General features: G+C 52.9%; 3 protein-coding genes across 8 annotated transcripts in view; 1 reads left to right on the top strand and 2 right to left on the bottom strand.

Moving 5' to 3' along the window:
• Window positions 1-13168, top strand: part of RALGDS (ral guanine nucleotide dissociation stimulator) — a 58540-nt gene extending 45372 nt beyond the window's left edge. For 4 of the 6 annotated variants that reach the window (XM_027739602.2, XM_027739599.2, XM_039388417.1 and 1 more), the window contains exons 2-18: window positions 4887-4997; window positions 5386-5579; window positions 5979-6053; window positions 6212-6405; window positions 6818-6939; window positions 7074-7289; window positions 7404-7507; window positions 7843-7927; window positions 8630-8707; window positions 8803-8889; window positions 9176-9208; window positions 9453-9574; window positions 9708-9803; window positions 9925-10126; window positions 10355-10714; window positions 10852-10966; window positions 11129-13168. In XM_027739602.2, coding sequence (XP_027595403.1) covers window positions 4887-4997; window positions 5386-5579; window positions 5979-6053; window positions 6212-6405; window positions 6818-6939; window positions 7074-7289; window positions 7404-7507; window positions 7843-7927; window positions 8630-8707; window positions 8803-8889; window positions 9176-9208; window positions 9453-9574; window positions 9708-9803; window positions 9925-10126; window positions 10355-10714; window positions 10852-10966; window positions 11129-11304 — 2370 coding nt within the window. In that variant the 3' untranslated portion in view covers window positions 11305-13168. The remainder of the gene's footprint in view (window positions 1-4886; window positions 4998-5385; window positions 5580-5978; window positions 6054-6211; window positions 6406-6817; window positions 6940-7073; window positions 7290-7403; window positions 7508-7842; window positions 7928-8629; window positions 8708-8802; window positions 8890-9175; window positions 9209-9452; window positions 9575-9707; window positions 9804-9924; window positions 10127-10354; window positions 10715-10851; window positions 10967-11128) is intronic. The other 2 variants (XM_027739601.2, XM_027739598.2) reach the window with 2 other exon arrangements.
• Window positions 13169-13599: 431 nt separating this feature from the next.
• On the bottom strand, window positions 13600-20852 carry GTF3C5 (general transcription factor IIIC subunit 5). The gene is made up of 11 exons (XM_027739604.2): window positions 20678-20852; window positions 19856-20078; window positions 19174-19372; window positions 18763-18958; window positions 18311-18415; window positions 17686-17800; window positions 16944-17024; window positions 16331-16428; window positions 15582-15664; window positions 15144-15286; window positions 13600-14501 (listed from the first exon to the last, which is right to left on the bottom strand). The coding sequence occupies exons 1-11, from the start codon at window positions 20825-20827 to the stop codon at window positions 14347-14349; spliced, it is 1548 nt and encodes a 515-aa protein (XP_027595405.1). The 5' UTR covers window positions 20828-20852; the 3' UTR covers window positions 13600-14346.
• A 623-nt stretch (window positions 20853-21475) lies between these two features.
• CEL (carboxyl ester lipase) overlaps window positions 21476-25210 on the bottom strand; it is a 6767-nt gene continuing 3032 nt past the window's right edge. Inside the window, exons 2-9 of the mRNA XM_039388471.1 lie at window positions 24832-25029; window positions 24606-24736; window positions 24309-24416; window positions 23985-24102; window positions 22937-23123; window positions 22490-22693; window positions 22154-22351; window positions 21476-21688 (exon numbers count right to left, since the gene is read on the bottom strand). Coding sequence (XP_039244405.1) covers window positions 21484-21688; window positions 22154-22351; window positions 22490-22693; window positions 22937-23123; window positions 23985-24102; window positions 24309-24416; window positions 24606-24736; window positions 24832-25029 — 1349 coding nt within the window. The 3' untranslated portion in view covers window positions 21476-21483. The remainder of the gene's footprint in view (window positions 21689-22153; window positions 22352-22489; window positions 22694-22936; window positions 23124-23984; window positions 24103-24308; window positions 24417-24605; window positions 24737-24831; window positions 25030-25210) is intronic.

Raw genomic sequence — 25210 nt, 5'->3', positions numbered from 1 at the left:
TTCCTTTTACATAACGTCGTACTCTTCAGTTTACATAAGAGGCCTCCGACTCTCTGCTGTTCGTTGCATGGGTTCAGGGGTTACTCCCGAGGGCGAAATGAAAGTTAACCTGGGGCTGGTGGCAGCAGTGGAGGATATGGCCTGTGGTGGAGCCCTTTCGTTTCCGGAAAGGCCAATTTCCCGCTGCGAGTGGGAAGGGATTATTCTGAGAAAACACTGGGGATTCTAAAGACAAACCCCCCACTTTCTGTTTCTGGCTTTACCACCTTTCATCAGGTTCTGTCAAACCTTGTGCAAATGCGGAGCTTCAATGAGAAACTCCTTGTGACATCGGAGGCTCAGCTCTACCTTTTCTTGACTCGTTGGCCAGTGGGACTGTTAATTCCCAGCAGGCACACATTCCCAGCTTTCCATGGGCAGGGTTAGTGTCTGCTTTCTCTCTTATGGCTGATAGCAGCAGCATTTTGAAATCATGATGCAGAGAGACTCTCGATTCTGTGTTGTACCTGTGTGCAGAACAGGCATTTTGTGTAGCTCAACTGAAAGGGAACAGAGTAACACGAATATCTTGATTGTTAAACCAGCTGTTGTCCAGGGAGCATCAGTAAAAGCACTTTGAGCAGTTGTGCCTCTTCCACGTGTGCTGAAATTAATACCTTTTTCCACAAACTGTTCATTATTTTACGCCTTTGGAGGCCAATGCACTAACCCAGGACACGTGGGACCAGAGCTCTTAAGACCTGGTAATTGTTGGGTAATTGTCTGTGTAATGTGTAGGGATGCTGTCACACTTAATCCTGTACTATCCTCTCGTCTTACTAAAACCACCTTCGTGGCTGATCTCAAACACTTTCCAAAATGCAGATCCCTAGCCAATATTTTGCTTTGCTGTTTGGCTTTTGCATTTTCCCCTCCCTTCAGCTGGCGAGAAGAGCCGAAGGCAGAGTCCCTGCTGCTCTGCCTGGCTCTGCAATGGTCCCTCACTCCCTTCCTCCAGGCTCACAAACCTTGGCTACGTCTTAGAGCTCCTTATTAAACCTCCATGTGAAGACGTGGGGTTTGACACCACGCCGAGTACAAGAACATTCACCAGACAGTGGAGGAGTTTATTGCACTGAGCAGAGCGGGAATTCCTCCCTGGTGTAGTCACAAAGGCTTTGAACCATCAGTGGGAGCTCCGGCAGCCCGGGGCTATCTGCAGTTGGAGGAGGCAGTCCCCAAACCCAGGCAGCCATCTGGTGCAGACCTCCGGTCTCATATTTCAGGGGATGAACTCCTGCAGAGTTCACTCACGGCTGCTGCTGCAGAAGCCTCTGCTCTGCACAATTGGGCGTCTGATACCCCTGAGTTAAACATGTGGTTTTTCCTTGTGCCCCTCCATCCAGAGGCCTTTATCCTACTGTGTGCAGAGGAGCAGGGTTGCACACTGAGCTGGAGAAATCACGGTCAAATGTTCATTTTCTGTCTTCCTTTTTTTGATGCCCGTCTTGGGGTGTGTTGGATCTCACTTTCTGGGGTGCCAGGTCCCGTCCGTATGAGTTTGGTGGAAGGTGCAGATGCCATAAACATCAATGTGCTCAAAGTTAGTGTTTTCACAGAAAAACTTTGCTGAATCATGTTGCAGCCATTCAAAGCTCTGCATGGGGCTGTTGGATTCATCTCTTGTACCAACAGAAGGGACTGTGTCTTGTGCTCAGGTCTCCAGGTTGAGCACCAACGAAGGAGGGTTTGCATGTGGGCACCAGGCTGTGGTTGTGCTGACTGAGCCTGACTCATGTTTCCTTCTGCTATGAGGGGCAGAAAATTCCAGCAAACGTGTAAGGCAGGCAGTGGGGAGGAATGACTGTTGCAGTAATATTTACCAGCACTTCTCTGTCTCTTTAGAGACCATTTTGAAGGCAGTCAGCTTTGGTCGACTTGCTGGAAATCCCACTGTGAGTGTCAGAGCTGCAGCATTGGTGGCCAGTGCGTACATAAGCCACAGGTCAAGGTTTTGAGCATCTCCCAGCCCTGCTCCCACCCCACCTCCTCATCTGCAGAAGGAGAAACGTGCCTTTGGTGCAGGTGTTGGGAGTGGGGCTTCACTGGCTCCGTCCTGCCGCTGCTTCTTTTTGCTTCGTTGGTTTTTAACCAACGCGCGGAATGCACAATCAGCATCTTGGAGAAGCAGCAGCCGTAGGAAAGAGGAAGCTCACGCAGAATATAAATAGCCAAATTTTAGAATGTGCCAGTGTAGCAGCTCGGCTGGCTCTTGGCGTGGGCCTGGTGCAGACACCGCTGGGAAGCCGCGGCCTTCGTGTGTGGTTTGCAAAGGGGGAACTTCGTGGGATATCGCACAAGTCAGCAGGACAAAAAATGAATGAATCTTGAATATGGGAAGGAAACGAAATGTGCTTCTACGCACATCAAAATGGGGCGTATCCCCTGCACGGGACACGAAGTACGGAGCCAAAACCCCTGCAATACTTTCCACTGTAGTTGCACAGCAGCTGCCAGTGATTCATGGGTTGATCCTGGGATGTTTTGCCCTCCCATGTGATTTAATTTATTAATTTAGTTGCATGTCAACAGGCATCTAATTTTTTTTTTTAGATATTTGTGTCTGAGATTTACAACTGCCCAGCAAAGTCTCTTTTCTGAGTTAGACCGTACAGGGCTCTGGTTCTGCTGGACCCAGAGCTTTCCTCCAGCCCAAAGTCTCAGCATAACTGGGAGATACACGGGGTAGGGCTGACATGCAGGTTGGGTGATTAAAACTGAGAGAGAGCCCAGGACAGCTGGTGTAAAGAAAGCCCTGTTGGTGGTGATCCCCCTTCTCTATCACTGCCTCTTGGGTAATGGGTTCGTGTGCTCAAGAGGCATCACTGTCATTTCTGGAGGGTCACATCACTCTGGGCACCAGGGTTTGATGGTCTCTGTGGACAAATTGGAAAGTGTATCTATGACTTTTCTTCCTTTTTGTTGGAAACAGCATCTATAGGCGGAAGAAAGACAACTTGCCCAACTTGATTAGGTGCCATCACTGTAGGGGGTTGATCCAGAGTGAATACAAAGCTGCTCTCTCCCAAGGTTGTGCCAGTCCCCCAGGCAATGTACTGGAACATAAATTTATGCCATAATTTATCCCAGAGCACAGAACAAGAGAGGGACAGACACAGGTGTCAGGAAGGATGTCTGTTAGTCTGCTGCCCTGTGCAGGTGCTGTCAGGGTTGGTCTGGAAGCCAGTGAATCCTGGGAAAGACTTCTGATGTTCACAGCAGAGCTGGAGGTAGGAGCCTCACAATCCCTCGAGCTTCAGCAAAGCAAACCTCTCCATAATCTGGCATGAAGTGAGAAGAGCAGGTTCAGCAGAAAGTGAAAAAGTCAGTAACCCTGCCCAGGGGGATTCTCTGCCCTCATTCATTACAACCATGAATGAGAGGCTTTTTCCAGTTTCCCCTTGCTCTTTGAGCTGCCTTGATTCCTTGCTAATGACCAGCCCCTGGCTTGAGCAGGGTGTGATAACAGTGCAGTGGCCGCTGCTGTGACCGTGACGATAAAGGATGGTGGGTAAAGAGCCTGTGGGTGCACATGTGATCCATCAGCTCAGGGTCCTGCTCTGCTCGTGTCTCTTGAGATGGGAGATGCCTGAAATGAGGGCCCTGGGCATGGCTGTTCCCATGTTCACAGGGAGCAGTTTGGAGCAGGATTTTTTGCAGGGAGCAGCATCGCTCCTGGGGCTCCATCCTGGCTCCCTCCACAGCAACTTCTTCCCTGGCAAGCCCTGTGTTGTTGCCACTGCTCAGGGATTTTTATGTCCTGGAGGGGCCGGTTGCAGGGAGAGCCACGGGCTGGCTCTGGCCCTTGGCTGGCAGTGTGATATGCAGGGGAGACTTGTCCTTGTGCCCCACAGCACGTGGTCACCTCCCCCTGCTAACCGGCTTATTGCCTTGGGGCATGTTCTCGATCTGCTGAGCAGTGGGTTTTGCCTTGTGTCAGACCCTGTCCCACCATTTGGTGTGGGGGCTGGAGGGCGGGGGAGATCCCCGCGGTGTTTAAAAGGATCTGGATAAACCATCTTAAGAGAGGCACTGACTCAGCAGAGCGTGGTGAGGGAGGAGGAGGAGGAGGAGGAGGAGGGAACCGAATCATCCTGAGCCCTGTGCTGGCATGTGGTGCTGGGGGATGTTCGTGCCCAGGGACCTGCCCCGAGAAGCATCACCCCTTTCCTCACCAAATTCTAGGTGGTCTCCACCCCCCAGAGCAGAAATGTGAGCCTCAGAGCTGGGTTGGGCTGTGGCCCAGAGGTGCCCTGTGCCTGATGCTGATCCCTGGGATTTCCCCCCCAGCTTTGAGCTTCCTCTTGGATTTCTGCCTCCCAGCGCTGCCAAAGCTGGTGGGAGCTTGGTTTGACAGTTATTATTTATTAGGGAAGTGCACAGAGGTACCCAGTTCTGCAGGGACAGATTACTGAGATTACAGTCAGAGCAGGTGGCAGTGTCACCTTATGGGAAAGGCAGAGGCTTGGGAAGGGGGAGGCAGCCAGGGCTGGGTATGGGGTGTGCTCTCACTGCCCCCCTTGCTGCCCAGCGAGGGGTCCATGCTCTGCCTGGCACCAAGCACTGGCACAGCCTGACTTTGCTGAAGGGCTGAGAAGTGGAGCCAAGAGCAAACCAAGAGCAGCTTCCCAAAGTCCTGGCTCTGCTGTGGGCAGGCTCAGATGGGCCCAGAGCTGAGCTGGCCAGACTGGTGTCACTGGGTTTGTGTTTCTGAGCAGGTCAGGGAGACTCTTACTGTCTGCCTGCTGTTGCCTTTTGCTTGCTGGGATGCCTTGTAGGAGCCACAGGAGCATCTCTGCTGCGCTTTGCTCTCCTTATCTCATGGTGTATCTTGTCTTTCCATGCAGAGCTCCACACAGGAGATTGGAGAAGAGCTGGAGGATGGTGTGATCTACAGCATATCACTCCGGAAAGTGCAGCTCCATCACACGGCCAACAAAGGGCAGCGATGGCTGGGGGTAAGCTGGGGGTTTAAGAGGTTTCCAGGCCACAGGAAGCATGTATTAATTTGGGAGCAGGGAATGGGAGCACCCACTGACCTCTGCCCCGTGGGAAGGGGCACAGGGGAAACAATCTGTAGCCCCATTTGGCAAAATAGGGTAACTCTGATTTACATCTAGATTTTGGCAACCTTGAGGCCTCTCCTGGGATTTCCCAAATGCTTGTCTCAGCTGGGTTGCTGATATTTGGTGTCCGAGGAGACCCAGCTTCCCTTTCCCAGTTAGGAGAGCCCCAGGCACTGTGGTCCCAGCCTAGACCTGAGCCTTGTGAAGCTGGTGGGAATGCTTTGCACTTGGTGGTGTCTGTCTTCACCCAGCCCACTGACTTCTGCTCCTGTCCTGGCAGTTTGAGAATGAGTCAGCCCTAAACCTCTATGAGACGTGTAAGGTGCGGACGATAAAAGCTGGGACCTTGGAGAAGCTGGTGGAGTACCTGGTCTCAGCCTTCAAGGGCAATGATTCCACTTATGTCACCATCTTCCTGTGCACTTACCGGGCCTTTGCCACCACCAAGCAAGTGCTGGACCTGCTGCTTAACAGGTGAGGCTGCCCTGAACCCCAAAACACAGCTGTGGGTGGTTGGTGTCTGAACCCCCTCGGCCAAGAGAGCCCCAGCACCTTCTGCTGCAATGCCTTGGAGGGCTGATGGCTTCTCAGAACTCCATCTGCTTGGAGGTTTTGGGGCAGAGCAGGGAGGACACCACTTCCCAGAGAGCTGGAGCTCTTCCAGCTGATATCCCTCTGTGAGGTGGCCAGTGCTGGCTGCTTCCCTCTTCCTGTAATATGGGGGCTTGTTTTAGAGGAGGGGGGAGCAGGACACTGTGTAGGAGGTTCATCCTCACCCCTGGCAGAGCTGGGGGTGATGTGGGGGGAGAAGAGGCAGCACTGAGAGGCAGCTGAGTCCAGGGTGCTCACTGTCTCCTCTCTGTGCCCCACCAGATATGGCAAACTCCACGTGCAGGTGAATGGGGACCATGCCAGGCACGCTGTGGACGAGAGGATGGAGCTGAAGAAGTAAGTGACTGTGCTGTGGGTGGCTCTGGTGTTTTGGTTCTGCTACAAAGGGATGTGTTTTCCCAGAGGTGTGCCTGGGGTTCATGGGGGCGCACACAGGTTTCTCCTGGCACCTGGTTCTCACTCAGGTTTTGCCCGTGTTTTCCCCCTCCCTGCAGCACCATCTCCTCCATCCTGGGGGCCTGGCTGGACCAGTACTCAGAGGATTTCCGCAAGCCCCCAGACTTCACCTGCCTCAAGCAGCTCATCTCCTACGTGCGCCACAACATCCCCGGCTCCGACCTGGAGCGCCGGGCCCGCATCCTGCTGGCCCAGTTCCAGCAGCAGGAGAAGAGCGAGTCCGAGGCAGAAGGTGGGTTCCTTTCCCCTGCGTGTAGGGGGTCATTTGAGGCTGCAGGTGAAGGGAGAAGTGCTACTTGTTGGCATTGAGGGTCTCCAGAACCTCTGGTCTTGCCACATGGCTGGACACTCATAAACCCTGCCTGTGTTTACATGGAGGTACGTTGGGAAGCTAATCCAGCTGCACCAGAAGTGGGATTTCTAAGTGGATTAGCTAATCTGCCTTTAATCCTCTGTAGACACTTGCACCCAGGTTTAAAATGACTATCCTTTTATCTGAGCCTCGTTTCTCGAGGTGTGAAGCCAGGTGGGAATTAAGAGCCTGGGAGGTGGGATGTGGGTGCCCACAGGGGACTGGTGTGGGTCGGTGTGGACCCCAGCTTGTGGCAGCTCTGCAGTGCTCAGCTTCACCCTGTCTCCTACAGCTGTGGACCATGGCAGCTGCACCTTCCAGCTGACGGAGGAGAACGGGGTTGGGGATGGGAAGCCAGATTTCCTCTCCTTCTCCCCAGAGATGGTGGCAGAACAGTTCACACTGATGGACGCTGTGAGTATTCACTCAACAACCAGGTCGATGGTGCTCTGGACACAGACCTGGCTCTTTCCATCCATTTTTCCTCCTGCCCTGTTCTCTTCCCAGTGAACCCGAAGAGACCCATCTTCATCCCTTTATTCTTCCAGGAGCTGTTTAAGAAAGTGGTGCCTTACCACTGCCTGGGCTGCATCTGGTCCCAGCGAGACAAGAAGGGCAAAGAGCACCTGGCTCCCACCATCCGCGCCACGGTCTCCCAGTTCAACAGTGTGGCCAACTGTGTCATTGCCACGTGCCTCGGGGACCGGTCCCTGAAGCCACAGCAGAGGGCAAAAGTGGTGGAGCGGTGGATCGAGGTGGCTCGGGTAGGACAGCTCACCTCCCACCTCTGCCCGAGGGCTGAGGTTTTGCTGTGCTGGAATCACAGCAGATCCTTGAGCTCTTTTTAACGCTGAGTCCTGTCATCTCCTTGTTCCCAGGAGTGCCGCATCCTGAAGAACTTCTCCTCCCTCCGAGCCATCCTCTCAGCCCTGCAGTGCAACGCCGTCCACCGGCTGAAGAAGACCTGGGATGAGGTCCTGCGGTAAGCGGCTCCTGGGGGTGCTGGGAGGCTCCAAGGGGAAGGTCATGCTCTGGCCCTTGAATGTTTAAATGGGATCATCTCAGCTCCAGCATTGCAGTGTGCCCAAAACCCAGGGACCAGTGTGAGGTGTCAGGGACCTAAGGAGGGCGAGAAAATAAAAGCATCATCACTTTCCCTTCCTCTGTGTGAAACACCCTGGAATAGCTCCCAAACAGCAAGGCCCAGCTAGAGCTGTGAACATAACTGGGGTCATTTGGGTGAGCAGAAGGGAGCCCGAGGAGGAAATTTCACTGTGGCAGCATTGTTGACTTTTCCCCTTGTTTCCCCCTGAGCAGGGAGAGCTTCCGCACATTCCATGAGCTCTCAGAGATCTTCTCCGACGAGAACAACCACTCTCTGAGCCGGGAGCTCCTCATTAAGGTAAGGGGAAGCAGCACCCACGTCACCCTGTCTCTGGCAGGGAGCTTAGGCTGATGCTGACAGAAGTTTCCACAGTGTTCCAGCCACAAGGATAAAGCCCTGGCAGAGCTGCTGGAGTCGCAGACATGGGCGTGCCAAGTCTGGGGAGCAGGCAGGGGTTTTGGACCAGGCCAGGCTTTCTGCTTCTCCACCCAAAGCTCATTGCCTGAAGCTGGCAGAGCAATTTAGCAAACAGAGATAAGCAGTGGGATGGGATCCAGAGCACCAGGTGACAGCTTCTCTCCAGAGGCAGCTGCATTTTAACAGCCCGGTGCAAAGTCCTCTTGATTCCAGGTGGGGTGGTGGGATTGGTGAAAGGCTGCAGCAAAAATGTCCTTCTTGCGTGTGGAGCCTCTCCACAGATCCCAGTCCAGCTCTGATTTGAGGGATGAGAGGACACAAAATGCAAAAGGGAACAAAACATCCCATTGAGGAGGCATTTACACAGAGCTGGAAATGAGAGCAGCAGTTCCTATTCACTAAGCCTCTCCTCCCTTTGAGCCATAAAACAGCTTTGATTTCCTCCTCTTCCCCTCATCCCTCTTTCCCTCTGCAAGGAAAGTTGTACCAATAAAAGTGGGTGTGAATTTTAGCTAACAGATATTAGTGCAATTTCTCACCTGTGCTGATCCCCACTGATCCCCACCTCTCCCCACCATCCAGGAGGGCACATCCAAATTTGCCACCTTGGAGATCAACCCGAAGAGGGCTCAGAAGCGGCAGCAGCAGCAGCGAGAGATGGTGAGTGTGGCAGGGCCACCCCTGTGCCCCCTCCCCGGCGTCTGCCCAGGCTGGTCCCAGTTCTGCTGACCCTGCTGTCCCTTCCGTCCCCACAGGGCGTGATGCAGGGCACCATTCCCTACCTTGGCACCTTCCTCACGGACCTGGTGATGCTCGACACCGCCATGAAGGATTTCCTGGATGTATGTACCTCCTCCCTATCCTCCCCTCCTTGCCTTCCTCCCAGTGCCTGGGCTGATAAAAGGAGAGCTGGTCCCCCGTGTGTCCTGTATCGGTCACTGCATCCTGTACCCAACACTGCATCCTGTATCTGACACTGCACATCCACTTCTGTCAGCCTGTGGAATTGGGCCACTTCCTTGGCAGGGACACCCACACTGCAGTGACAGTGAGCCAGGGACAGGGAGGGATGGGAGCAATATTTTTCTGCCTGCTCAATGCTGACCTTCATCTCCTTCTTTTTTCCAGGGTGGGCTGATCAACTTTGAGAAGAGAAGGAAGGTGAGAGCTTTGCTCTGGCAGCTACACAGCAGTGGGGGGGGAGGAGGAGGCTGACCTGGTGCAAGCCCAGGCTGTGGCAGTCACTTTGGGGTGGATCTCTGTCCTTTTTTTACTGTCATGTTCTTCACTTTTGGGGAGGGGATTCTGGTCTTTCATACCTGCCCGCATGCATGGGGCTGGGCTGTCTGTGCAGGAGGCTGGGGCTGGAAAACAGATGTGGTTTCATGGCTTCCCTTTGCCACAGGAGTTTGAAGTCATTGCCCAGATCAAGCTGCTTCAGTCAGCCTGCAATAACTACAGCTTCACGCAGGAGGACCAGTTCGTGGACTGGTTCCACAGCCTGGAGCGGCTCAGCGAGGCCGAGAGGTGAGTGAGTGGGGTCTGGGACCGTTCTGGCGCATCGGGAGGTCCCACCACTCTGTTCTGCGCTCCACTCCCTGCTCTGCCTCCTTGGTGCTTGTGGAAGCACAGAGAGCTCAAACCCTCTCTCCCCTCCCAGCTATGGGCTGTCGTGTGAGATCGAGCCGCTGTCAGAGTCAGCCAGCAACACGCTGAAGGCAAAGAAGAACACGGGCATCATCAAGCGATGGAGCGAGTGAGTCTGCCTGTCCCAGGGGGAGGTGGGGGGCATCTCTGGCTGAGTTGGGGGTGGCCCTGCCAGCCAAATGCGCCCTCACCCTGCTCCCTTCTGACCTGCCCCACGTCTCTCCTGGCAGCCGGCAGCCGCCGAGCACCGAGCCCTGCGCCAGCGGCAGCTCCCACTCAAAATCCTTCGACCAGCTCAAGTGTGGGCAGTACCTGTGCAGTGGGGACGCCACCGACTCGGTGAGTGTCACCTCTGCCGGCTCCAGCAGCTCTGACGTGGAGGAGATCAACATCAGCTTCATCCCCGAGTCCCCCGACTGCCAGGAGAAGAAGGTACATGGCACCTCTTGGGGTCCAGGCCTCTTGAGGCAGGTGCAGCCATCGTGTCGGGGCCGCCCCACCTCTGCCCCAGTGCTGGGGCTGGGGGGGCAGGTGGGGGTCCTAGGGGCTGTTTCTGACTCGCCGGGGTTAGGGAGGCCCCTGCCCTTTGCTGCTCCGGCAGCGTGGCAAGGCTCTCGTGCCTCAGGTGGCTGTAGTTGTGTCGGTCCCCCATTGTCACAGGTCAGTGAGATCCCTCTGGCCTCCCTCCCCCAGCGCTGGTACGCCCCGTCTGTGGCCGATGGAGAAGCTAAACCCACTGTGTCCTCCGCATCCCCTCTCCTCCCTGCCCTCCAGTTCTGGGAATCCACCTCCCTCTCCTCCCTGGACACGTCAGGCATCGGCTCAGGCTCCAGCAGTGCCTCCTCCTCCTCCGTCTCCTCCACGCCGGTGACAGCCTCCCGCACACACAAGCGCTCGGTCTCCGGCATCTCCAGCTACTCCTCACTCTCGCTGCCCCTCTACAACCAGCAGGTCGACGACTGTTGCATCATCCGTGTCAGCCTGGCTGTGGACAATGGCAACATGTACAAGAGCATCCTGGTTAGTACAGGGCCCCGTGGTGACAGGGAGGGGTGGCTTGTCCTGCTTGGATGCAGGCATGGCTTGTTTTGGGAGGAGGCACTAGTAGGAGGGAGGCTTTTGCAGTGTTCTGGGCTAATAAAGCTCTGGGCTCACAGGTGACGAGCCAGGACAAGACCCCAGTGGTTATTCGCAAGGCCATGGCCAAGCACAACTTGGACGGGGACCGGCCTGAGGACTACGAGCTTGTTCAGATCATCTCGGAGGAGAGAGGTGTGTGCTGGGGTGGGGGCGGCTTTCCTGGGGCCAGGCAGCCCTGCAGCTTGGGCAGCATCAGGTCGGAGCTGGGCTGGGAGGTGACACTGAGGGGGACAATTCTCAGGTCCCTTTCAGGGACAGGGTGCCTGACTGACCCCCATCCTTGCTCACTTTCAGAGCTGAAGATCCCCGACAACGCCAACGTGTTCTACGCCATGAACTCCGCTGCCAACTACGACTTCGTGCTCAAGAAGCGGGGCTTCTCCAAGGGGGTGAAGATCAAGCACGGCTCCAGCTCCACCCTGCCCAGGATGAAGCAGAAAGGCCTGAAGATCGCCAAGGGCATCTTCTAGCCTCAGCCCCACTGCCACCCATCACCGACGGGGCCTTGGGGGCAGGCTGCTCCGGGCTTGGCCGCGGCCGGTCCTTGTGCCACCCTGCACGGGAGAGGAGCGACCCCCGCCTGGGGGCACGGCCGTGCATCCCCCTCCTCCCGCACCGAGCCGGGCTGTTGGACAACTGGTGTCGGCCTCTGCCTCTCTCTGCACAAGCCCCCATTCCAATCAGGTCTTTTTTTCCTACCCAGGAAGGCAGCAGCGGGGGGATATCTCTATTTTTTTTTGTTTGTTTTATTTTTTAAAACTTCCACGGTGCGCCACTCGTCCAGCCCCGGCCAGCCCAGAGCTGGAGCCCGCCTCTGCCGTAGGTGCCTTGTGTCCGAGCGAGCCGGGGAGCGGCGACTCACAGAGGGGCCGTTGGACAGGAGCAGAGCACGAGCCACCACCCTGGGGCTGCACAGGCTCCCACCCGGCGCAGTGCTCTCCTCCCCAGCTTTCCTGGTGGTTACCTCCACGTCTTTCCTCCCTGGGATAGCCGGCATCGCCACCACCGCACATCTCCGCCCGTCCTTCCCTTGGGAGAAGCCACGGATGCCCCGGGCTGGGAAGATGCAGCCCTGTGGAGGAGGGCTGTGTCTGTGCCGTGAGGGAGTGGATGTCCTGTGCTCACCACAGCTGGAAGCCTGCGTGGTCTCGCTCCTCTCCCGATCCAGCGCTTCCTCCAGCTGGACTTGGAATGGCCCGTGTTCAAACTTGCACCAAAGATCAAATGCCAGTGTCTCTTCTGCCGTCGGGGGAAGCTTCGGGCGGTGCCCCCAGCGCTGCCAGCCTAACGAGGGGGAGGAGAGCAAAGTTCTGAACTCGTGTAAATAAGAGATTTTGGGTCTGCGTGGGCGAGCGAGGAGCTGGAGAGCTCAGCATGCTCTGGGTGCCCCGGCTGCCACTGCCTGACCCTCAGAAAGTGCCACTCACCTTGGGCTTTAACCAGACTTTTTCAAACACTGACCATGGGAGAAGCAGCAATGAGACTTTTTTTTGTATAAAACAAAAAGGTTTACTGATTTTTTTTTTTTTCAGTATTTATTGGTTGTAAATAGAAGAGGCAAACTTGTACATTTTACTAATCCAGCTTCCCCCTGCCCTGCAGCCCAGTCCCTCTCCTGTCCCCACCCTGGTATTTAAGGCTGCTGGGAGGGACGTTGGCAGCAGCAGCAGCTTTGCTCTGCTGTGCTCATGGGGTGCAGACCCTGCCAGTCCCCCCCTCCCAAATTTCTACCGCTAGTTGCTCGAGCAGGGGCAGTTGCTTGTTTTAATCATTGTAGGAAACACTAACCAAAGGGGGACCTTTTGTTGCTCCTGGCTCTATCTCTGTTTTTTAAGTGCTTCATTCCAGCAGATCTTTTCTCTTTCCCGTCCGTCAGAGCTGCCAGGTGGGTTCGGTGCCTTCCTCAGCTCCAGGAGAAGGACCACGCTCCAGGGGCCAGGGCTGGTGACAGGAGGTGGGCTGCAGGTCCCTGGCACCAGGTGGGGAAGAGGCTGCTTGGGTGTGAGTGTGGCTTCCCCAGCCCTGTGTCCTCACTGCCCATTGCTGCACATGATGGGAGCTCCTGGCTCCCTGACGCAGGGGCAGCCTCCTGCCTCCCACCCTGCCCAAAGCCCAGCCCCTTCCCTTGGGCACCAAATTCCCTCTGCCAGCTCCTGCCTACCCTGGGACTGTCCCCTCCCTTCCCACCAGTGTCCCCAGCAGCCCAGTGTCACTGGAGGGACTGGCTGTACCATATGTATTTTGTACCACTTCAATGAAGGACACACTGCCCAGTGTGACTTGTACACAGCAATGTAATTAGTCTTTGCAATAAAATACTGATGCTCAAATGTCTCTGCCCCCAGGCAGGGGTTGTCCTGGCCTCTTTCCCCAAAATGCCAGCACCTTCCTGGAGAAATGGGTGGACCTGACTGGGGGGGAGGCAGTTAATACCTTATGTTCACTCTGCTGAGTTGAGCTTTGTTTTGTGTTTGAACTAAAAACCAGGCTTTTTGTTTTTGACCAGGGCCTGAATTTCAAATGAACCATATTCATTTGAACCTGGGGCTGTTGCATTTTCCAGTGGCAATTTGCTGGTTTTACTCTTTTTGCTACAAGCAGTTGCTTTAAGAGCAAATGCACCAGTCCTTAGGGTTGAAGGCAGTGATCTGCCTGGGTTTGAGGCATCATTCCTCAATGCAGGAGGAGGAGGCCTTACTCCTGTTATGAAAGAAAGCTTAGCTTCAGGTGTGCTTGTAACACACTGAGGAATGCACAAGACCCACGAAATGCCACAGATCTTTAATTTCTGTGCCCAGGTGGGAACGTACCAGCTGGTGGTGCCAGACTAATGGCCAACGTGGCCAAACTGTGAACCTGAAGCTCTGCCCCTTTGCCAGCTGCCTTCAGTCCTTGTTAACTACTGGGGAAGTCAAAACAGGACTGAGAAGTGCATTAGCTAGTGAGGACAACATACACTACATCCCAGGAAGGGAATTATTCATTATTCACACTCAGACTGTGTGTTTTCCTGCTGGCTTTATTTCCAAAATGGCCAGCAATGCTCAGTGCTGAAGGCAGGCACAGTATTTTCATTCCCTTTGGACAACCAGAAGGGCAGAACCTGCCTTAGGGACTCCAGTAATGCTGGAGTGCTTCTTCCAGCATCTCCTCAGGCACCTTTTCCATCTTCCACACAGCCACCAACCTGGACAGAGTGCAATTCCCACACATGGAGAGAGGTGGGAATGCAGCTTCTCCTCTATCCTGGTGTATTACCAGCTGGTTTGGATTCTGGGCTCACTCTGGGGAGTTTGTTGAGCTTGCTGGAGGCTTTCTTAGCCAGCAGTTATGAAAATGTAGGCAAAGACTCCCAAACATCCACAATGATGGCCACCAGCAGTCAGTGCAGAGAGAGTGGCATCATTGTAGTACAAGCTCTGCTTTCCCAGATCCTGGCCATGGATCTGAACCCTCAGCTCTCAAGGAGCAAGAGACAGTTCTGTCCACAGCAGCCAGACTGCTCACCCAGTTCACACATAGTCCAGTATTTCTGTCTCCATTTCATTTTCACTCCCATCAGAAGGCTTGAAGTCTTCTTCCTCCTCTTCATCCTCCTCATCCTCTCCAGACTCGTATGCCAGCTGCTCTTTGCAGTCTTCACTGCTTGTTGTATTTGAGAAAAGAGCTTAATTGGGGAGAAAGAAAGACACTGTGATGCCTGTCTCAGTGAAACCTGGGGGCATTTGCAGTAGAGTTCACACAACAGGGGAGAGGAAGGCAGAAGCCGCGGGGGCACAGCTAATGTTGCACATCTTAGAATCTGATCGAGCCCAAAGCAATCCTTTTCATACTCCAGGAAAGCAAGCAGAACAGCAGCAGAGCTGTAGTGCTGTGCCTCCTCTCCCAGCTCATTCTGACCTAATTCACTGAGATATTATTGCTTTGGCCCAGCATCACACACAAACAACTTCCTCACTTCTTGTTCAGTCCGTAATGACAAAAAAAGTAAAATGCCACCAACAGATACATCAGTAAGAATAAGATTTTGATTATCACTGTGCAAAGACATTTAACACCTGAAGGCTGTGACACTGAGAAGATGAAATAGAAAACCTTTACTTCCAGTCATTCCTAATGCCAACCCACCTTCACAGTGCAGAACAGCCTCAGCTACAACACAAAGAACACCGAGGGGTAGCACAAAGGAGGAGGCAGATGCAGGAAAGCCTCTGCCCCAGTGCTGACTTCACCATCCTCCCCTCAGCCTACAACATCTCCACACCATCAGGAAGGCAGTACAACAGGGTGATGTTCAAAGCATCCTTACCAGGCCTTGTGGATCTGATGATCTGCTTTATCATCAGGGACATGCTGTCCCGCAGGTCATCACTGGTCTTGGGAAGGCACCACCCATCCCGCTCCGTGCATTCCGACTCTGTGCCGTCATTCCGGTGGATGATCTTCTGCAGGCTGAAAAGCAGCAAAAGGGAAGGAGACATTAGTCTTCTGCACTCAGGTGTGGGCTTTAAATGAGGCAGACTATGGCTTACTGCCATTTCACTGAGCTGGAATAGCACAGTTGATTATCCAGGTAATTGTCATATGGGAAAGGAAGTTCATGCGTGAAAAGTCTGTTCTACTTTTATTCAGAACTTAAAAACCTCCGATGTTCCTGGTCAAGGGGAGAGAGGTGAAGGGACAGGGTACAAGCAATAGGCTTTGAAATCTGTCTCTAACACAACACTCAGCTGCCAGTGTGCAATACCTCTCCACATTCAAGTCACAGAGCTGGTAGAACATCTGTCGATATGGGGGTAAAGCTCCTTCTCGGAAAACGTAGATGGATTCCTAAAAAGAAGGAAAGAAGGAAAGGATTCATGTACATTTTATGGTGTAACAGGACAGCTCTGGGGTAACTGAAAGGTACTTCTCATGGGCTGATTCAAGAACAAGGCACTTCCAACACAAATCAGTTCTAAGGAATGTCTGCATGTGGCAAAAGATAAAGCTGGATGAGGAGTGCCCCCAAATTTCCCTGCAGTCATAGAAACAACAGCACTGCTGTGCAGAGAACACACTTCATTCACCTCTTCAACCTGCAGCTCTGCCTGCAGCCTGTCACTGCATAACACTGCATTGTGGCTTTCATTCTAGCAAAAATGGAAGAGTAAGACTCATTTATTTATTCCACCCTGCTGGATTTTGCAGCATGACCTGATAAAAGACACGGTGATTTTTTGCATTTCACCACCCATGAAGTTCCAGTTTTATCAACTGAAGCCAAATGCTCATCACACCTCACACCAGGGCTGAGAGCACCAATCCTACCTTGCAGCATGTAAGAAATACACTCAGTGCACAGCAGGTGAAGTCCTGGAGTGCCAGGTACAAATAGCAGCTTCCCAGGCAAACCTGAGGACATCAGCTTGCTCACAGCTGTCCCCCTGATGACTGATAAACCAGGAAACACTCCTATTTCACTGAGCTACTTCAATAAATAAGAGTCATGCTTACCTTCAGTTTATATCTGCTGGAGGGGGGCTTTTTTGCCCCAGATGCACCAGCTGTACCCAGCCCCTGTTTGAGGTCGTGGACACTGACTGTGTGGCTGACTAAAAACAAAAACAAAGACAATCCTATTAGAGACAACCTTGTACTGTCACTTCTCTCTGTTGATTCAACAAAACCAGACCAACTCAGCAATTATGGTTGCCTGAGTTTTGTTCATTCTTCAGAGATGTCACTGGGCAGTCAGAGGGAAGGTGCTGAGTTTGTTGTGTTTTTCCACAGCGTGTACTTGTTCGTAATTTTAACCTTTTCTACTCTCCCTTAACAAAGAAAAGAGAACTTCCCCCTTCTCTGCACCATCATTGCTAATTCTGAGCACAGAACTCCCTCCTGCCTGCTAACAGACACTGTGGCTCAGCCAGACATGCTTCCAAGACTCCCACACCACTTCCCAGCAGGAGATTCTTCTCCTGGCTTAACGGCAGCACCGTACCATAACCAGAAAACAAGCTCCAGCTTTGGCTCAGCTAGAACAGAGAAGACCCTTCACCACCTGTGACCAGGGTGGGGTACACACAGACCCAGAAGACCAGGCAGCCCTTCTGCTGGCCCAACATACCTTGTTTCTTGACAGTGATGGGCAGGCTGTAGTTGTAGGTGCTGCGTTTTGCTTTCACAGGCATGTCATTAGGGGCATAACCTGGAGGTGAAAAAGGAAAACCAGTAATGAACTGAGGGCAAGCACCCTGCAGAATATCCTTGGCTCAGTAACACAAGGGCTGGGCTAATGTGGGAAAGGCAGGCTGGTCTTTGGGATATGCTGACTTTAGCAAGGTTGGGAGAAGAGATCAATAAAACCCTTTAACTTGGAAAGAAAATGTGACCTGATGTCAATGAGTGGATGCCAGCTCTGTCATGGACTTATTAGATGTCAGAAACTCCTTTTCCTCAACTTGCCCTCTGCAAAATCAGAGCAGGGGTACCCCATGTCCAAGGTGCAAGACCCAAAATCCTGCACGGGATGCTGAGGTCCTTAAGGAAAAGCTACTATGGAAGCACCGGAATTCCTGCTCAGTGCCTCCCTGAGCAAGGGGGAGGATGGTCTGCTACATCCATTTGGGCTTGGGACACATGAAGGAGGGAAGTCAGAGTCTGGAATGTGCCAAATGAGGAAATACATATAGCATACTATGAAATAAAGTATTAAAGGAGTTTAGAGAGAACTACAGTAAGCAAGGAGCTCAAAAGGTGACATTAGAGCAGAAATATGGCAAAAGAGTTTGAAAAACAATAAAAAGAAAATTACTACCAGGATTAACCAGAAAGCAGAGAGAGCAGCTCTGTGGGTTGGGCCCTTTTACCATATTTCATTCCACAGCGAATTCGGAAGTCCAGTACTTGATAAATCTTTGCTTCAGGGTGTTTTCTGGGGTCATACCCAAACCTAACCCACAAGCTTCTCCAGGGACCTGTCAACTGCATAAACACACATGGGGGAAGATGGTTACAGAAAAGCAGCACAGTGTTGCACTTTCTTCAGTACAGGGGTGCAAAGGTTCTTGAAAAGTTCTAATATTCCCCTCACTGCCCAAAGATTATTTCTTTTCCCAGCTCTTTCCTCAACTTGCCATGCCAATATTTATTTATGCCCACTGGAACATGGGCAATCAGTGCATCAAAAACACAAATATTTGTGTGCTTTTAAAAACTAACCTGCAAGGTCACAGTCAGGTGTTTCTGTGGAAAAAATTCTGCTACTATTTCCAGGTGGACAATCAGAACTGACCTGCAAAGCTGATTAGAACCAGTGGAGCAAACAGGTACTGAGTCCTCCTTGGCTTTAACTTCTGTTCCAAGGCAAGGCTTTCCTTCCCTCTGTCTCTTTACATAATATTAAGCTCAGGTACTTAGTGGTAGGACCTCAGAGGTGGTGAAGGACCAGGAACACCCAGCTGCTGCTCCCTTGCTCACAGGTGTACCACTCACCATGTAATAGGCCAGATATGGCAGCAGCAGCTTCAGCTTGTCCGGGTGGACACTGATGTTGGCTTTGACTGCATTCCGAGACCAGATCGGACGGACTTCAAAGAGCTAAAATGACACAGAAACAACCACAGAACAGTGGGAAGTGGGTCACCAATGGCAGATCAGCTTTCCAAGAGGATTTAGTGCAGCATCAGGGCCTTTAGCCCCTCAATATGAGCTGTTGGAACAGCAATGTAAGAACCCATCGCACAAAAAGGAACTCGAGTTGGCTACAGATTCAAATCTTGATTTGCAGGACTGAACTGAACACAGCAGTGTCAGCAGCATCTACTGAAACCTGCTGTATCAGTCAGTGAAAATCACCAAGAATTTCTGGGGAATTCAGAGAAAATGCAGTTTTTCCTCCAGAGCTTGCTGCAGCAGAGTGCTCAAGTCAGGAATAAGGCACCCACCTTTCTCAGCTCCTCCTCCACCTTTTTATCCACAGGATTGGTGCACACTTTTTTCCAGGTCTGTACAGCAGCATCCAGTGGCTTAGCTGGGATTTCCTCATCATCAAAGTTCACAAAGATGGCATTGTGTGGGCGACGGGCCCTGCTGAGGCCAATCAGGTTCTCACCAGACACCTGGGGGTTGTTGTATCCCTCCCTAAGGAACAGGGAAAGGCAAGGAGGGACTCAGCCACATGAGCAATGGGCTGGTTTAACTTTGGCCCAAACTCCCTTATCACATACTGGTACCATGAAAGACTGTCATGTTTTGGGGGGGGGTTTTGCCTCTGTTGTGTCAAATCAAGGGGGATAAAACAGAACAAGGCAGCAGCTTAAACAGGTGAAATCCATGAATGATGTAAAGGCACTGACCTGTGCTGAATATCTGGACGATAAAAATAGTCAATGGGAGTGTCCAGACGTGAGAAAATTGGTGGTGGGATGTAAAGAGGTAATTCCCTGTTGAAGAACTCTTCCTTCTCTGGTTTGAGCATCAGGACTTTGTCATACATGGAGGTTTGTTTGCCATCAGGACCAGAGTGCATTGCCAGGTACTGGAAATCAGACATTCCTGGGAGAAACAGAAGTTAAAACACTGTGAAGTACATTAATTATATTAACATTTATATTATTACAATACATCATAATATAATAAGTTATATATAATATAATGATATATTATATCCATTATATAATATATTAGATATAATGATATGATATATACTTTATATTACACAATATACTATAATATTACAATAGAATATATAATAATATATCATAATACATTATTATATGTATATTTATAATATATATGTATAGTATAATATTATAATATATTATATTATAATTATATATTATTTATATGAGAATATTTAACAATATTTCTCACACTAAAGTTTCAGGAGCTAAGAGTCTGCTAAGTTTATGTAAAGGTTTCTGCAGTAAGGACACTTGATTTGCCTTCCAGTTCTGAGCTGTTTAAAGGGAAACACTTCCCTTTCCCATCAAATATCCTCATCTCTAAGCCACATGGACACAAACCCAAGCATTTTACCTTGAAATTTGTAAACAGTGGTGACAATCCCAAGGATCTCCATCTCAAACTGGACTTCTGGCTGGATTTGTTCCTCGGTGTCCAGCTGCTTCTTCCTCCTGCTCCTCCTCCTGACCCTGAGCAGCATGGTGGAGGTGGGGAAGCGGTTGGCACACACGGGGTGGCAATAGGGGTCCTTGGGGCGAAAATACAGCTCCAGCCTCTTGGCAGGGTCGGCGTAGATCTGTCAGCAAGGGCAGGCACAGCCCCGTGAGCATCCCACCCACACAGCCCCTCTGCCCCTCTGCCTGTGCCAGCCCCAGCCCCACACACTGCCACCCCTGCCCAGCCAACATGTGGGATGTGCAGCTGCTCCCATCCCGGGTATTAGGAAGAAATAAATAAATGAGAAAGATAATATCCTGAATATTAGGAGGAAATCCTTCCCTGTTAGGGTGGTGAGGCCCTGGCACAGGTTGCTCAGAGAAGCTGGGCCCCCTCCCTGGAAGTGTCCAAGACCAGGCTGGATGGGGCTTGAAGCAACCTGGGATAGTGGAAGGTGTCCCTGCCCATGGCAGGGGCGTGGAACGAGATGGGCCTTAAGGTCCTTCCAACCCAAACCATTCTAGGGTTTTACGATCCCGCCCGACACCCCTCAAATCCCTGCTCGGGGGCAGCATGCCCGGAGCCTGCTGGCTTTGAAGGGCTCGCACCGAGGGTCCCACCGCGGGGCTCTCCCTGTCCCCGACCCCCTCCGGCCTCACCCACCTCCCCAGGGCCAGGCCCGGGCTGCCCGCACACCCCTGCCCAGCGAGCCCCCACCCGCCCCACAGCCCCGCTCACCCGCGACACGCCCTGCTCTCCTCCCAGCGTGCTCAGCATGGCCCCGACGTCCCGCACCAGCCCCGGGTACTCCACACAGACGAGGCGCGGGGCCCGGGGCAGCTCCAGCACGGCCGAGCCCCGCGGGCCCCGCTGCAGCCCCGCCGCCATGGCCGCGCCGCCGCTCCCCGTCCCCCGCACCCCGGGCACGAAGGTTCCGCCGCACGAAGGTTCCTACGGACCCCGTGTGGGCGAAGGGCGGGCCCTGAGGGCGGCCGTGAACTACTTCGAGTTGGTGGCCCTAAACCCGAGCAGAATCACCGCCCCCGTGGGTTGTTTTGTCCCCTGTCCTGCTCGTGGTTAAAAGAAAATGAAGGAAAACAACCCCTGGGCCAAGAGCCCTCGGTACTGAGCACATGCTCATATGCAGCTCATACAACCACTGTTTTGCTCGTGCTGCATTAAAGTTATGCCAATGACTACTGGAGAATAACTTGGAGTCATGAGTTTCGAAGTCATGCAAGGAATCTGGTGTAAAATAAGCCTTTGGTTCCTAAGAACTTAAGCCTTCATCCTGCCAGTGTTTGATGCCGCGAGAGGTGGAGGGTATGAGGGTTAAGCTGAGAGTTTAATTTGCCCCAAGAGCTGCTTGCCCAGGACATGGCTGTGTCACGGGTCAGGGGACTCGCTAACCACACACGTCCCTTCCTTCCTGGCCTTAAGGTTAGTGACAAAATCCTGTCACGGCAAACACAAGGAGAACCAGAGTCACTCAGTTACAAGCAAGCTTTTAATGAACTATCTTTAAAAGGTGTTTTTTCTTAGGTTCAGAACATCAACCCTGACTGGGTGATGTTGGCAACCTGGGGCAGGCTCCGATAGACCGAGTTCCAGAAGGTTACAAACCGGGATCTCAGGTCCTGCTTCACGGAGTTCTTGTTTATCTTGTTGTTGATTTCCAAGTAGTAAGTGCCCTGGCTGCTGTAGGCTGGCCAGGAAACGGGCACGTCTGAATTCCCCTTGTTGGGATCACTGGGAAAAAGAGACACACACAAGTTCAGTTTTATCATGGAAGCTTGTGGATAATGCCTTAAGTGAGTGCACACAGAGTGTTTGACACTGGGACAAGCAATAGGAATTCTGCCTGCCGGGAACGACTTGCCAACCTGCAGTCTCTTCCATCAGCCCCCACTGGCATCATCCCTGGCTACATGCAGGGACTTAAGTCCTGTATGAACACCACAATTAAGGAAGGAACCTCATCATTAAGTATAAGCAGAGTTCACAAGCTCTGAAAATGCTCCTTCTGTCCCCCGAGGCGTGCTATAGACTGGGAGGACCCAGAGCAAACTCCACCACTGGGAGACACAGAACCCAGCTCACAACAGAAACACAGAGAACACCCTGCTTTGGGGAATGATCCTGAGAAGTTACTGGGCAAAGGCAGCAGGCTGAAGGGCTGCAGCAAAGCACAGCTGTGGAACAGGAATCACTCACCCAGTGCTGGCAAAGTTGGTCCAGTAAGCGATCATGTACTTGGAGACGGTCCTGTGCTTGGGCCAGTAGCCCATGGGGGTGGTAAAGGGCTTCCCAAAGACATACTGAAGGTCATCACCATGGTCTGCCCCAACCCAGCTGGGGTAGACAGGCATGCGGGATGGCTGGGAGAACAAGTAGCTGTATGTCTTGGCACTCCTAGGGAAACAAAAGAGACTGGCTAAGCAAGGGGAGAGCAGAGCTCTCTTAACCTGCTCCTCAGCCCCTTCTGCTGGGAATGCAGCATTTTGCTCCCCCAGTCCAGCTCAGTCTTCCTATGAGGGCTGAGGTGCTCACTGGGCGTTCTGCAGGTGCAGGTTCAGGGTCCACTGTGTGGGAACCAGGAAGATGTAGTCAGTCATCAGCTCCACCACTGTCTTCTTCATGTCCTCCTGCTTCGGGTTCTTGTCCCAGCTCTGGGTGTAGATATTGTACGTGGCGTTGGCTCCAGCCTCGCCCCTGTCCACGGTCAGTGCTTTGATCAAATTGTAGATCTCTTCCCTGAAAAGACAAGCCATATCAACTAGTTACTGACCAGCAGCTTCCAGTGGGGCACAACTCTTGCCTGGCCCTTTCTCTTGAAGGCTCTGGACTCAGCCACACAAGCCCTGGGCACTCAGACTCGGAGTGACACCCTGTTTTGAAGGTCGAGCCCTGTCCACTCAGGTCTAAGCACTCAGTTTGGGAGCTACATTAAAGAGAAGATTCCTCCTGTTGAGGGTTTCCAGAGCCTCTCTCACTTACGCAGTGACTTTCCTCAGTGGGGCATTGATGTCAGGTAAATCTATGCCGGCGAAGATGTGCCCGTCCATGTCGTTGACCCCAACCAGGTAGTCAATGTCGGCAGCGTTGGCAAAGAGATTCTCTGGCATGTCTGGGAGGAAATCTCCATCAACCACAGGAGTCAGGGCCAGGGTGTGCACCAGGGCAGCTGCAGCAGGAGACAAACCCAGAGTCTGTTAGGAGGTGAGAACAGACAGCTGTGTGGTCTGGCATATCCCAAGAGTCAAAGAGCTGTGGAAAGAACAGGCTGAGGTGAATGACAGCTTGAGCAGTGACTTCAGCACAGCCAGGATGTCACCCAGAAGTAGGGTAAACCTTGTGCCTGTGGGTGAAAGAGAAGAGTAAGAGATCTGGCAGCCATGTTACCAGGGGGTAACATCCTCTCCTCCACCAAGTCCCTTCCCAAAAAGCCCAGCCAGTGTAGGGAAGAGCTAAACTTCTTATCCCGTCTGGCCATGCTCTCTGACTGCCAGGACTGCCAGCTCCAGCCAGTGCATGTGCATAGCAGTGGCTTGGCCAAATCTCTGTCCTGAGCAACGCTAAAGGCTCATAGTGACCAGGAGCATGAGGAGAGCAAGAGGAGTGTTCTTGGGAAAGGAATCCTCATAGGCAGCAAAAGCAGCAGCGTTCCCTTCCTGGTGTGAGTCCCACACTCCACCCAGCGACTCAAATGGAAATAGCAGGGATGTGGTCAATTGTATTTTGTTTGTAAGCCGCGTGCGGGAGTTGCTCTTGCTACTTCCACAGACAAGGAAGCCCAAACAGCTTCTCTGGAGTCAAGGCATGACCCTTGGACAATCCCTGTGCAACTGCTGCCTGATGGGCTGTGCTCATCTAGCACAATGTGCACCTGCCTACGGAAGGGTGACTGCAAGATTTGGCATTATTGTCCCCATTCTGAAGGGCACAAGCACTGCTTCAGCACTCCTGGCAATTACCCCAGTGTCCTGCCAGAGGTTTGGGGAGCCCTGAGTGGGTGGTGGATCACAGTGCAGGCTGGAGGACTTACTGGGCAGGTTGGTCAGCTGCAGGTGGTAGGCCAGAGTCAGTTTTTTGGGATCAGCGGCACGCAGGCAGCTGGCCAAGATGGTGGTGTTGTCTGTGGAGCAGCCCAGCTTTTCTCCAAGCTGTGGGAGCAGAGAGAAACCTCCTAGCACTACCTCCCAAAGATAGGGGTTACAGAGGAAGAGCTGTGGTTGGTTTTAATCTCTAAGCATCACGTTTCCAAAGCCCTGCTGGACATGGCTCCTGCCAAATCCCTTACTAGTTATGCTCTCCTCGAGGGAACTACTTTTTAGGAAGCTATAATCCTTCAACAAGATTTGCACATTACCTTTTTAGCCCAGTAGAGCGGGTCCCTCTGGATGGCCCAGCTGCAGAGCCCGACACCGCTCTGGCTGATGGCTCTCTTGAACAGGCCCTTGTTCTTCGGGGACAAGCTCTGGGGTGCAGAATGGAAACAAGGGGTTCCAGGTAAGAATTCATGAAGACACCGTGGTGTGCCAGACCCCACTGATCACCTCACAGCTAGTGAACCCAGCCTGGGGAGGAAAGTGTCACAGTGCCAAGGGGTCCCTCTCCCCCATTTACACAGAAGTGGCTCTAGTGGGGAGTGACAGAGACAACTCACCTGCAGGGAGACACTGACGGCACCGGCCGATTCCCCAAAGATGGTGATGTTTTCTGGGTCACCCCCAAAGGCCTTGATGTTCCTCTTCACCCAGGCAATAGCCATGTGCTGGTCCTTCAGCCCGTAGTTCCCTGAGCGGCACAGAGCACCCACCACTGAGCAAGGGCACAGCAAAGCTGACCCAGCACAGGGTCCCCCCCAGACACAGAGGGAGCAGTGGTGGTACCTGGCATGTTCTCATCTCCCGTGCTCAGGAAGCCCAGGGGCCCCAGGCGATAGTTGATGGTGACCACGATGACGTTGCCCCGCACGGCGATCTCCTCGCCATCGTACAGGTAGTTATCCAGAAAATTGGCTCCCTGGCTCCCTCCCACCAGGAAGGCACCACCATAGATGAAGACCATCACAGGCAGGTTGGTAGAGACTGCCAGGGGAGCAAGAGGAGCAGAGTGAGCCACAACAGAGCCAGGAGGTGCAGCCCGTCCATCCCCTCACCCACTCCCTGAGCATCACTGCACCTGGGCAGGAACAGACAATGCTCTGCCATCACCTCTGGCCAAGGAAGTCCTTGCTCTGCACAAGAGGCTGAACCTCTCAAGAGGCTG

The sequence above is a fragment of the Pipra filicauda genome, unplaced genomic scaffold (assembly GCF_003945595.2).
Source record: "Pipra filicauda isolate LSUMZ 115617 unplaced genomic scaffold, ASM394559v2 scaffold121_size3267253_pilon, whole genome shotgun sequence".
Taxonomy (NCBI): Eukaryota; Metazoa; Chordata; class Aves; order Passeriformes; family Pipridae; genus Pipra; species Pipra filicauda.
Note: the sequence above shows the minus strand (reverse complement) of the source record. Positions and strands in the feature narration are given on the sequence as shown.